Genomic DNA, 13,025 nt, shown 5'->3' with positions numbered 1-13,025 from the left:
TTTTATATGATTAATACAACTTGTATGTTTTTTGAACAATTTTGAAGAAACAACAAGAAGCGGAAAATAAAGAAAAAACACTGTTAGAACTAATAATAATAAGTTTCCAATTAATAAATGAATATTGGAGCCCGGTTTTTAATAATACAGTATATAAATGTATGCCATATAAATTCTGTGTCCCTCAGGGATCTTTAACCAAAGTGCAAATGGACTTAAATCATTTTAAATCTGCTTTCCCAATCAGTAAAATTCGAGTGACTCTTCAAAGGAAATTCCTGAAATACCCACAGCTTTACACAGATATCTAATCCTGGATTATTCACTGCTTCTTTTTTTTTTTTTTTTTTTTTTAAGGAGGAGTTTGACCTTCTGGGAAAAAACATGCAGGGAGCTCATAACTGTCTGTGAAACCACAAGAGTCGCTGTTAGGTGTTTTTACCTTGTAACAAACCTCTTATCTCACTCTGCAAGAATAGATATATAAATACATATAAATGTCAACCTATCTGAATAAATACCTCAAATACTGATGCAGGAAAAAGTTGTATAAATAAATACCTTAAGTCTGTTTTTATTGTAATTTGAACCAAATCAAGGAGCTTGTATAAATAAATCATGATATGTTAAAGGTCATATAAAGGATAACTGGTTTATTTCAACTGGGTGTATTTATCATGAATGTGGCTCCAGATTGGGGCCCGAAGGGTCAAACTAACTTTGAACTCTCCACCTCCGTTGTAGAAATTCGTGGAAACAAGGAGTCAGTGTTTATCTTTGACAGCAACCGTCTCCAGATAAACAGTGAGCAAAGTTCCAGGCAGATTGTTTCTGTTACTTTGACTCAAAGTCAGGAAGTTTAAAATGATGCATACAAGTCCTGTTTCTTTTGAAATCTGCTGACAGAAGCACAGTCGTCCTGTGTGAAGAGCCTCCAGATGGTGATTTGGTTAACTGACTGAAACTGTGTGTTTTGCAGAACGTCCTTCTCGGTGATGTCCGGATGTTCGGCGTCTTCATCTCTGAACCCGGCCGCTGCGCTCTGGCTGCTGACGGGTACGTCGCCGCTCCGTTCACCGCCTCCTCGGCCTCTCGCCTGGCTCAGTTCAGTTCAGTAAACTTTATCAGCACCGTGCAGATGATTGCAGCACTGACAGTAATGTGAGGATGCTTTCCAACCAGAAGAGATTTATTCTGCCTCTTCATGTAACAGCAGTCTGACTCTGAAACAAAACGCTCTCCATCAGTGAACAGTGATGCTGAAGTCTCTCCGGTCCGGCGGAGCTTCAGCTGGACGTCCTCTCTTCTCATGTTTTCTGACTGTTCGGTTTATGAAATGAAACATCACTATTTTCTCTGAAATGTCAGCCTGTTGTTTGTTTCCTGCAGAAGACATGAAGGATCATGGAAAATTCAGATATTTACTGACTATGTTTTTTCCATAATAGGCTGTTGCCTGTGCGTGCTTTGGGCTCTTTGCTATTTTAAAACCAACTTCTGGCCTTATGAGTCCATGTGCACTGCTGCTGGCATCACAGAGAGGGAGGGGGAGGGGAAGGGGTGGAGGGGAAGGATGGAGGGAGTGAGAAAAGGAAGGAGAGGGAAAGATGAGGGGAGAAGAAAAAATGAAGATGAGAAGAGAAGAGGAGGTGAAAAGAAAAATGGGCTGCCGTGAGAAGAGATGAAGGGAAGAAGCAACTGAACATTAGAATAAAGAAATCAGGGAACAGAAGGAGGGAGGAGGAAGGCAACAAGGAAAGAGGTGGAGGCGAAAAGAAGGGCAATGAGAAGTAGACGAGAGGAGAGACAGGTGAGATGTAGAGAGTGGAGCAGGAGGAGGAGGAGGAGGGAGGAAGAAGAGGAGGTGAAAGGGAAGGATTAAAAGGAAAAGGTGACATCTAGTAGAACAAGAGGAGGTGGTAAGAAAATCAGTAAAAGGGAAAAAAAAAAAGAAGACAGGAAGTAGGAAGGAAAATGAGGTCTTCAGATGGTCTCTAATGAAACTCCAGGCAGGAGGAGGAGAGTAAGGTGAGAGGTGAGGGAGGAAAAGATGGAGTTCAGATGGAGGTCAAAGGAGAGGAGGAGTGAAAGGAGAGGAGGAGTGAATGGAGGGAGGAACTAAGAAACACTCCCTGGCAGCGAGACAGAAAAAGCTCCAGTCTTCAGGGATTTATTAACTTACCTCCTAAATATGTTTTCTCTCTAAATGTGAAGGTCAAAGGTCAGCTGAGGAATGTTTACTCAGCGTGGAGGCTGATGAGATGAAATGGTTACGATCAGTGAGGAGACGTGGACGGCCCAGAACACAGTTTTAAACATATTAACATCAAATTACGTTCTCGTGTATTCTTGTGTTTCATTTTCTAAATCATCCGTCAGTGACTCTGTCGATACTCTTTTATAAAACCAACATCTTCTCTTCTGAGTGCAACACTTTGAATGTAGGTCCTGAGATAGTCTCAGGAAATATGCACAGTTATCCTGTTATTTTAAGTCGACTGCGTCTCCCCCTGTCTCCATGACAACTGGCTTTTCACCCCCGTTTCGTGTGAGTCTGTCTGGAAGTAACATAATCAGATGGCACAACTGACAAACTGGATCTGAGACACCAAAAACCTTCAGACAACTCAGGAAACGAACTTCTGCCACCTGTTTTGGTGATGTCCCTCTTTCTGTCCCTACTTCATGGTATTAGTTGCGGATTGGTGTTAGAAGACAGACAGACAGTCCGTTCAGGCTCTTTACTTGACAGCAGGTCTCAGGGAACAGGCCAAACACACTCTGTGGGCGGAGCTTCAGCGCATCAACTGTCTCTGCAGCCCAGTGGATGTGACATATCTTCCGCTGCAAAGCATTGTGGGTCAGAACATCCAGAGTATCACGCTGACCTGCAGGCTGCAGAATAGGACCGGCTGTAGTAGAACATCCTGGTACTTTTGGCGTCCTACATCTAACATGCTACGTACTGGGACACACTAAATCTGTTTCTGGCGTGTTAAATATGATGTTAGTATGAATGCGTGTGCTGCTCAGCCGGTTTGGCCCGATACCAGACTGCTCTGTCAGAAACAAATAAAACTCAACATTATGACATGTTTCTTTAATTCTGTCTTTATCTGTCTCTCAGACCTTCAGATATTCCAGGAGACATCAAACCTGCTCAGCAGAACACTGTGAACACCTTCCAGCCTGCAGCACCTCCTCCTGGTGAGGAGAACCAAACACTTGTGGCCTATTGAATCCTTTTTTATTGTCTTATTCCTGAATAACGAGCGCATGCTTCATGTTCTCCTCCTGTGACTGTCTGATCGTAGACTCAGGCTCCGCCCACACTCCCGTCACTCGTAGGGAGCGCCAGAGGAACGGCGAGCGCCAGCGGGCCCAAAGCACCTCCACCCTGGCGGCCTCCGTCGGCCTGCCCTGCCCCTTCTCCCCCCCGGGGCCTCAGGACGGAGGCGCAGCCGAGTGGCAGGCCGCCGAGCGGCTCAGCCTGGCCAACATGGACGCCATCACCTTCCCAGAGATCCCACACGGCGGCGCCGGTCACGGCGAGACAGACAGACAGACGAGACACAGTCTGAGTGACGGCAGCGTGTCGGAGGACACGGCGAGAGACGCGTCCAGAGGCAGAGCCTTCAGTCTGGAAACGAGAGGAGGACACCCTGCAGAGGACAACAAACCGGTCTCACCGGTGACTCTTCCACATGTCCAACCTGCAGCAAACAGGAAGGACATCACCTCCTCCTCTTCCTCCCCCCCGTCCTCTTGTCCGTCCGTCCGCCTGTCCTCTCTGCGGATCTCTGAGTCCAGCCTCTCCGGCCCCATCAACCAGCAGCATCCTCTAGAAACCTCCACAGGCGTCCAGCTGGAGGACTTCGACGAGGTCTTCCTCCAAAGCCCTCCCCCTCCACCTCCTCTTTCTCCTCCTCCTCCTCCGCCTGTCAAAGACATAAACATCATGGAGGACTTCCCCCCTCCTCCTCCTCCCCTTCAGCTGGAGCAGGAAGCTGAACAGCAGACAGCAGCAAGGTTGGCTTTTTCCCAATATTTGTATTTTAAATTCTAAATTAAATTATTACCATTATGGACTATTTTTCCATTTCTGTCTTTAGTCCACAGATTTTAAACAACTCCACCGTTCCCACCCGTCAGTCGTCTCCAGGGATCCCCTCCTCCCATGTCTCTCCTCCACCCATGTCCAGCCTCCATCCTCCCCTGAAACCACAGGCCTCCATCATCACCTCCGTCACCACGTCCACCACAGCAGAGCTCCACCTCGGCCTCGAGTACCTGCCGCTGCCCAAGAGGGAGCAGACGTCTGAGGAGCTGAGAGTGGAGGCGCTGGCTCGGCAGCTGGTGGGTAACAACAGTTACCTTCATGTACCGAGTTCCTACTTTACCTTCAAGTGCTGCAGGCTGAGTGTGATGATGTTGAAGTAGTTCCAACAATGGCAGCAGTGGAAGGGTTTACACCAAGCAGCAACCAGCGGTGACGTCACCCGTTGGTTTGTGAACGTTATGAATCCTCCAGTTCAGATTCTGTCCGTCACCATCTTTGCTAGTTCAGAGCGGTTTGGAGCAGGAAGTGACCATATTTGGACGAGCTGGGGGAGGAGCCAAAGGTGGATCTGACCGATCTGATTGGAAACCTGATGATACTACGTCCCGCCCACCGATAACTGTAACCTGACTGCACCACAGGCCTGTCAATCAAACAGACACGCCCCCAAAAACAGGTGTTCTTGAATCTTCTTTTCTAATGAATGAGGGATTATTTTCAGATGGACCTCCAGAAAACTAATAAGAAGGAGTGACTTTAGCTAACAACACCGAGATAACTGATGGACACATTTTATTCACTTTGGATTTGATGAGAGAAGTTGAATGGGAGTCTATGGAGCCGGAGGCTTTTTGGAGCCGACCTCTAGTGGCACTCGCTGGTGTTGCAGCTTAAGACACTTCTGGATCAGAACCATTTTACAGACCTGAAGCTACGTCCATAAAACCATAAAATCAGATCGGTCAGATCCACCGCTGGCTCCTCCCTCAGCTCATCCAAATATGGTCACTTCCTGCTCTTTAGACTTTAAATGCTTCCTTTCTCAGAGTCATAGCTACTTCTGACTCTTCCATTATACTTACTATCTATCTAAGTCTTCCTACCTGTCTTGTCGTTTTTAATCCTCTTTGTTCACTGCATCCAGGTGTTGCAGGACCACTCTCTGGCGCCCTTGCTGGACACATGGGGCAGTAAATCCACCGTCGAGCTGATGGAGGAGATCTTTCCAAACAGCAAACTGACCGGTAAATCACAGTGGCAGCGCCGAGGCAGCGCTCGACTGGACGACAGGTAATTTGAACATCATGTGTTACACCTTTAAATATCTTAAAACAGCTTCGGGAATATTTTAAACTCACTAGGACTCTCCGACTACTCAGACAGAGCAGCAAGGAAAAGTGGGTTTCCTTTAAAGAGGTTTATGTAACAGAAGGACAGAGCCCTTCATGACGACTGTTTGTTTAGCCTGAAGGTTGAAGCCTCAGATAAACGTCGGGGGGAAATGGACTTCCTGTAAACCTACATACATCATCCTCACCGCGCTGCTGACAGCCTCCTTTTCTTATCGGAGGAGGAACGTCACCAACTTCTTCTGTCTATGCAGCTCGTGGCCTGTAAAGTCGGTGGCATGTCGAATGTGTTTTGGTTTGTCGGTGAACGCGATGTTCACGACGACAGACGGCCTTCAGTTCAGAGGCAGCGTCTCCCCGGGATACACGGTCAGGAACGCGTTGCAGAAAGACCTCAGACGAACTACAAATGTTGTTGTTTGTCACTGTTGTCATTGCTGATTGGCTTTGAGGTGACCCTGTGGCCACACCTCCAGCCAATCAGAGAAGCAGGTCTTACATAAAAAAAACTCCTGAAACAGGCTATTCAAGGTTAATAAAATGTCACACATATCTTTAGAAAAGATATTTAATAAAAATGACTCTTCAGCAATATTACACAAGAGAGTGTAATATTGCGATTATACAACAAGTTATGAAATAAAACCTGTAATCTAAATGTGTTCATATTCTGGAACAATTCACTCTCAAAATATAAAGCCTTATGTTAGTGCGGTCTCCATTTCCATGGCAACACAAGGGGTATAACTAACAACTGGAAAACAACCAGTCACATCAGTAGACTTTTATGTAACGTATGCAATCTTTACTACTCCAGGACCCTTAGCAACCACCTTAGCAACAGAGAGGATTTCTAGTCTCCAACTGAATAAATACAGAACATAGAAACACTAAACTGATCAGCTAGCTTAGTCTGGTTGGAACAAAGATATCTGATGAACAAAGATATATGATGAACAAAGATATCTGATGAACAAAGATATCTGATATGTAATGAACAAAGATATCTGATGAACAAAGATATCTGATATCTAATGAACAAAGATATCTGATGAACAAAGATATCTGATATCTAATGAACAAAGATATCTGATGGACAAAGATATCTGATATCTAATGAACAAAGATATCTGATGAACAAAGATATCTGATATCTAATGAACAAAGATATCAGATGAACAAAGATATCTGATATCTGATGAACAAAGATATCTGATGAACAAAGATATCTGATGAACAAAGATGTCTGATGAACAAAGATATCTGATATCTAATGAACAAAGATATCTGATGAACAAAGATATCTGATGAACAAAGATACCTGATGAACAAAGATATCTGATGAACAAAGATATCTGATATCTAATGAACAAAGATATCTGATGAACAAAGATATCTGATGAACAAAGATGTCTGATGAACAAAGATATCTGATGAACAAAGATACCTGATGAACAAAGATATCTGATGAACAAAGATATCCATGGACTCGTGTTTTTAACATTTTAGCACCGTGTCGTGTGTTCAAACCAAACCGGTCCAGCTAGCCGCCGCTAGGATTTCACCAAATGGGTCATTTAATAGAACTATAACAAGTAGAAACTACATTATATTACATGTTATATGAAACTCTATTCTAATTCTATGTTCCCGTTGAGGAGGTGGAGAGATATTTCTAGTGATCAGCAGGGTGTGATGTCATGATGATTTGTTCCAGATATTCAGTTGACCAATCAGATCTCTGGGGGCGGAGCTACTTGTTGTATAATGAATAATGAGTCCAGTATTGAGTCTCTATTGTAGGCTTTCTTCACTATGTATGTTAGTTTTATCCTTTGATTGTAGGATGTTGGTGACGTCTCCGTTCTTAATCCCTCTGGCAAAGCTGTAATTTATTGTTTCCATGCAAATATTGAGGTTTAGAATTCACAGCTGACGGACGTTGTGCATTTTTAATAGTTCAATCTGAGTTTAAATGACATGAGGGCAGGATACAGCAGTATGATCAACACCGTGGACGATATTTAAATCTGCGGCTGCTCCTGTGTTAGAAACAAACATGGAGCTTCTTCTTAAAGCTTTGGACTCGTTAACGAGGGGAAATGTGCTTTTTTCATTTTATTTCCCTGGATTTGCTCTGACCGACGTTTAGTGGCTCCTCCGAACTTTCCCCTGAGGTGAAGACACGTGGTCACATCTGGACACTGAGGTTGAAAACACATCTTTTGAACGAACAGATATTTCCATCATGTGATTACTTCTCCAATCATGAAAACAGCTGCCACTGAACACCAGATCATGTTTATTTGAGGTCTTGGAGCAGATTTGATTGATGAGCTGAGGTGGAAGTAAAACTCTGATTCCTTGTTGACTGAGTGTGAAAGTAGGACAGTGGTGGCATCGTCACCAGGACAGGAGACACCAGACTAACCTGATCAACATTTCTACTGGGTGTCTCACCATAGTGACTGTCGAGTGGAACATCATATAAATATGAATGGTTCCCAGAGGAACTGTGCAGCGGTGTGTGAACGCTGGTATCTGCAGGAGGGTTACTGTGTGCATCAGAGTTCATCCTGCAGATGAAGGCTTCATGTAATCCACAGCGTTTACTGAGAAAAATACTTGTTCTCCCTAAATTTTGCCTTCCAGGCAGTGCCTCCTCCTCCAGGCAACATCCCTGCGTTCCAGAGCGCATCCTATTTCTTTTTATTTTTCGTACGTACTGCAGCTCCCCTTACAAAGTATGTCCTGTAGCATGTAGTGTGTGTACAACTGGGACTTCATTATACAAATGTGCCTTTAACTTTGACTCTCAACATTCAAAGTAAAAAGAGGAAGGATCCGATCTAGAACAAGGACGCTTCGTTTTAGAGCTTCTTCTTTTTCTTCTTCCTTTTGTGGGCGGAGCTTCAGCACCACCAACTGTCTCGACAGCTCAGTCGATGCTGCAGAGGATTGTGGGTCAGAACAGCTGGAGTATCACGCTGACCTGCAGACTGTGAAATAAGACCGGATGTAGTAGAACATCCTGGTACTTTTGGCGTCCTACACTTAACATACTGTGTATTGGGACATACTAAATCTGTTTCTGGCGTACTACTTAGTGTAACATACTATTTTTGGTAGAGACGTGCTACCTTAAGGACAAACTCAGGGAACAAATGTCCGTTACCTTGTTTTCAGGTTTTATAACTTTGAGGTGAACTTTTTTCCACTTGGTCAGCAGGAGGACGGTGTTGACCTCATGGCAGCAGCAGCGTGTTGAGACAGAAAGTAGCAGCACTGAAATATAAAAATACTCCATTATGAAGATGTCTTCATTCAGGAGACGTCCTCCGTCTGTCTGCAGCTTTATTACTGATATTATTACTGATGGATTCATGTGCGTCCTCAGATCAGTGTGACTGACAGACAGACAGACAGACAGACGGCGTCCTGCAGTTTAAACAGCTGAACAACACTGACCCCTAGTGGCCAGATCATGTAACAGATTTGCTCAACAGCATCAACATGGTTCATCATCAGATTTATTAGGCTTCTCTCCACCTGTCTGCTTTTTACATTTTCGATTTAATTTTCCTTTTCCTGTTTTTATGCTGTTTTTCCTTCATCTCTGATGTTTTGCTTTTACTTGACAAGAGTTTTTTAAGTTTACTATAAAATAAAGAATTGAAAGACTAAAGATGTGTATGACAGAAAAAATTACACAATTTTACACCTCAGGTCCTTCTAGTACCTTTATTTTCTGTTTCTTTTTCAGTTCATTTGTTAGTATGTTTCTATGTTTCCCTGTCTGTTATTTTAATCTATAACCAGCCATGACTTCCTTTTCTTTCCTTCCTCCATCTTCCTTCCTTTTGCTCAATTTACTGAAAAATGTGATAGATAGATAGATAGATAGATAGATAGATAGATAGATAGATAGATAGATAGATAGATAGATAGATAGATAGATAGATAGATAGATAGATAACAGATAGATAGATAGATAGATAGATAGATAGATAGATAGATAGATAGATAACAGATAGATAGATAGATAGATAGATAGATAGATAGATAACAGATAGATAGATAGATAGATAGATAGATAGATAGATAGATAGATAGATAGATAGATGGATAGATAACAGATAGATAGATACTTTATTATGATGTGATGCCTCTTTACAAACATGAGCAGCAGCAGTGTGGCGTTAAAAAAAAATCCCCTTAAATAAATCAAACATGATAAAAGTAGGTAAACAGTCTTGTTTACCTCCCAGGATCCAAGATGGCGTCTGCGATGCTGCTGACAGCCCGACGACAGATGGAGGGAAGGAGACCGATCTGGATGAGGAGGAGAAGGACCTCAACAAGAGAAAGGTAAAAAAAAAAAACATCTCTCAATGAAATTAGAAAGATGATAATTACAACCTTGTTTCCAAAAAAGTAATCAAATGTAAATAATAACAGAATGCAATAATAGGTAAACACATATTTAATTGCAAACAGACTAAAGACAACATTTTAAATGTTGAAAGTGAGCAATTTTATCGTTATCGTTACACAACTTTTGTTGCCCCTCTCCCAACTTTTTTAAAACATGTTGCTGCCATCAAATTCAAAATGAGCAGATATTTTTCATAAAACAATACAATTTCTCAGTTTCAACATTTGATATGTTGTCTTTGGTCTATTTTTTTTTATTAAATATGGGTTTATGTTATTTGCAAATCATTGCATTCTGTTTTCGTTTACATAGTACACAGCATCCCAACTTTTTTGGTTGTAGTGGCATTATTATTATTATTTGTATTATTATTATTATTATAAAATTGAACTATTCAATGAATAAATTACTTTACATGCACGGCAAAAAATATGAAGAGAAACAAACCATTAAATAAACAGAGACATGTCATCACATCCGGTCCGTCAGTCCGTCTTCTAGTTTTAGACCGCTGTGATTCAGGAAACATGTCCAGCAGTCGCAGATGAACCTCCCGGGTATCTTCACGTTTGACCTGTTTGTCCACCAGGTGGCGCTGTGTGAGGCCCTGAGGAGCAGCGTGGCAGCTCTGCAGCGGGAGAAGGAGGCGCTGTGTGAGGAGCAGAGGCGTCACTGGGTCCTGGGGAGCATCGTGGAGACGCTGGTGCAGGAACACCTGAAACACAACGAGAGGGAGAAGTACAGCATGTTCATCGGTACGACGTCGGAACAAACACGCTCTGCTGTCAGATTCATAAAGCGTCAACTCGTCTATACGATATCAGAGGTGGTGACCTTGTTGTTGTCTGCAGGGGATCTGGAGAAGATCGTGAACCTCCTTCTGTCTCTGTGCAGCCGGCTGTCGAGGATCGACAGATCTCTGCTCGCTCTAACCAGAGACGAGCTGCCGGTGGAGGACGCCGTGGAGGAGAAGGTGAGGCAGGACTCAGCTCACAGGAAGCTCACAGGAAGCTCACAGGAAGCTCACCTGCAGTGCTGTGGGAAGGTTTCAGCCGCTAGGAGGCTTTCAAAAGGGCGGGAAACAGAACCAAACGACGACTTCAGCCTGTAAAACATCAAATAATATAGATATAAATATCCACCACGATGATTTCAGAGGTCCTAGTTTAGTCTGGTTTAGTAACAGACGGGAGTTCTTGACCACAGAGCAGCAATGAAAAGAAACGTTAACGTTCATGAGAACTCACCGACCAAATGTTAACTTTCACTGCTTTTCTAATTCATTTGCTGCTTATTAATGAGAAAACAAAAATGTTTTATAACTTGTTCTAAAATACCCCATCTAATATTCAGAAAGTGAATCCGTCAGATTCAGGATATTTATATATATATAAGATATATAAGTGTTTTTATATAGGTGGTGAGTTAGTTCTCAATATTTTAGGAAGCTTTAATGCTGTTGCAGCTCCACGTAAAGAATGTTTTATGTTTCTCCTGCTCTCCACCAGAGGGAGCTAAAGTGACATTTAGCAGTTTAACCACTGAAACGGTCCTGAGATCATCACGTTAGCACGTTAAATGCTACCATTTAGCATGTTACTATGACGCCGTTTACAAAAAAAGTTGGCGGGACACTGTAAAATGTAAATAAAAACAGAATATAATGATTTGCATATCATATAAACCAGAAACATCTTCTCTGGAGCCGAGATCATTTAAGATGGACTGAGGTGAAGTGGAAAACTGTCCTGTGGTCTGATGAGATTCTTTTTGGAAATCATGAACGCTGCATCCAAAGAGGAGAGGGACCATCCAGCTTGTTATCAGTGCACAGTTTAAAAGCCAGCATGTGAGGTGATATGTACTAAATGTAAGGATGGCTGTTCAAGTGTTCCAGTCAGTGACGGTGATCCAGCATGAACAACACTCGGACCCTAAAACTGAAGCAGCTAAATGGAATTCAGCCCTCATTCATTCTGTGACGTTTATGAATGTTTTTCCTGTTGTGACTTTGAAAAATGTCGTCATGGAAACAGGCAGCACGGTGACAAGATGTCTGTGACAGATGTCTGTGACAGCTGGTGTTGAAACTCTGTCCTCTGTTGCAGTTTCCATTTTGTTTGCATCAGTAATGAACATGAATGTTGTGGTCCTCCTCCTCAGGACTCCCTCCATCACAAACGCTCCCTGCTGCTCCGTCAAACTGAAGACGCCCGGGAGCTGAAGGAGAACTTGGACCGGCGGCAGCGCGTGGTCCACGGCATCCTGTCCCGCTACCTCACCGAACCGCAGCTTCAAGACTACCGACATTTCGTCAGCACCAAACCCTCCCTGCTGATGGGCCAGCGGCGCCTGGACGACCTGGTGCGGCAGGGGGAGGAGCAGCTGACCCGGCTGGCCGAGAGCCTCCCGTCGGAGCTGGCCGAGGCTCACGGCTGGTCGGCGGCGCGTCCGTTCTCCTTCGCCTTCCCCTGCTCTGCTCCGTGTCCGCCGCTGCTTCCTCCCTGCGGGGTTGCGGGCCCCGCCCACTCCGTCAGGTCCACCACCGTCACGTCGCTGTGATGTCACGGACGGGGCGCCGCTGCAGGTGGCAGTGCAGGAGATGAAGAAGAGACGGTCGTCTCCCTGAAAACTGAAGTGAAGGAGCTTCACATGAAGGAGGAACGGGCCTGAAACGGGCCACGTTCACACGGAAGCAACTATGCAGACTTCACGCATGAAGAAGACAAAGCCTTTAATGTGCCTCAGACTGTACGCGACGCCTCGTTCACCTCGACACCAGCAGCCAACACTGCGAACTAAAACCAACTGCTGCCAACTGATCTTCTAACTCTGCTCTGAAAAGTGATTTAAAGGCCTCCAGGTGTTTTCAGGTCGGAGGTTTTACAACACGGTTTGTTTTTAGGGACAATTCCAGCATTGCAGCTCGTCTTCTATATTTTTCCACCTCTCTTCATGTCAGGAAATAACTGGTGTGTTTGCTCTGAGACTCAATATTAAAAGAAAATGTTTTTAATCTGCCAAAAGTTCCAAACACACTGGAATTGTCCTTTAACAACCCCAATGGTGCATTCAGGAACATCAAACATTCAGGCCTTCCTCCAGGAAGTCTCTGTTTCCGCTGGCAAGAGGAAGTGAGCCGGTGTGTAATCTCCCAAAGAGAAGATCAGTCATCCGGTAA

At 43.9% G+C, this 13,025-nt stretch overlaps 1 protein-coding gene across 1 annotated transcript in view; it reads left to right on the top strand.

The window, feature by feature from the left end:
- shroom3 (shroom family member 3) overlaps nucleotides 1–13,025 on the top strand; it is a 63,015-nt gene that overhangs the window by 48,262 nt on the left and 1,728 nt on the right. Inside the window, exons 18-26 of the mRNA XM_069169009.1 lie at nucleotides 980–1,056; nucleotides 3,128–3,207; nucleotides 3,315–4,029; nucleotides 4,113–4,356; nucleotides 5,205–5,350; nucleotides 9,678–9,777; nucleotides 10,434–10,599; nucleotides 10,696–10,817; nucleotides 12,008–13,025. The exon at nucleotides 12,008–13,025 is cut by the window's right edge and continues 1,728 nt beyond it. Coding sequence (XP_069025110.1) covers nucleotides 980–1,056; nucleotides 3,128–3,207; nucleotides 3,315–4,029; nucleotides 4,113–4,356; nucleotides 5,205–5,350; nucleotides 9,678–9,777; nucleotides 10,434–10,599; nucleotides 10,696–10,817; nucleotides 12,008–12,406 — 2,049 coding nt within the window. The 3' untranslated portion in view covers nucleotides 12,407–13,025. The remainder of the gene's footprint in view (nucleotides 1–979; nucleotides 1,057–3,127; nucleotides 3,208–3,314; nucleotides 4,030–4,112; nucleotides 4,357–5,204; nucleotides 5,351–9,677; nucleotides 9,778–10,433; nucleotides 10,600–10,695; nucleotides 10,818–12,007) is intronic.

This window comes from Embiotoca jacksoni, unplaced genomic scaffold (assembly GCF_022577435.1).
Source record: "Embiotoca jacksoni isolate LCO1_2020_lvr unplaced genomic scaffold, fEmbJac1.0.p SCAF_42, whole genome shotgun sequence".
NCBI classification, from domain to species: domain Eukaryota; kingdom Metazoa; phylum Chordata; class Actinopteri; family Embiotocidae; genus Embiotoca; species Embiotoca jacksoni.
Note: the sequence above shows the minus strand (reverse complement) of the source record. Positions and strands in the feature narration are given on the sequence as shown.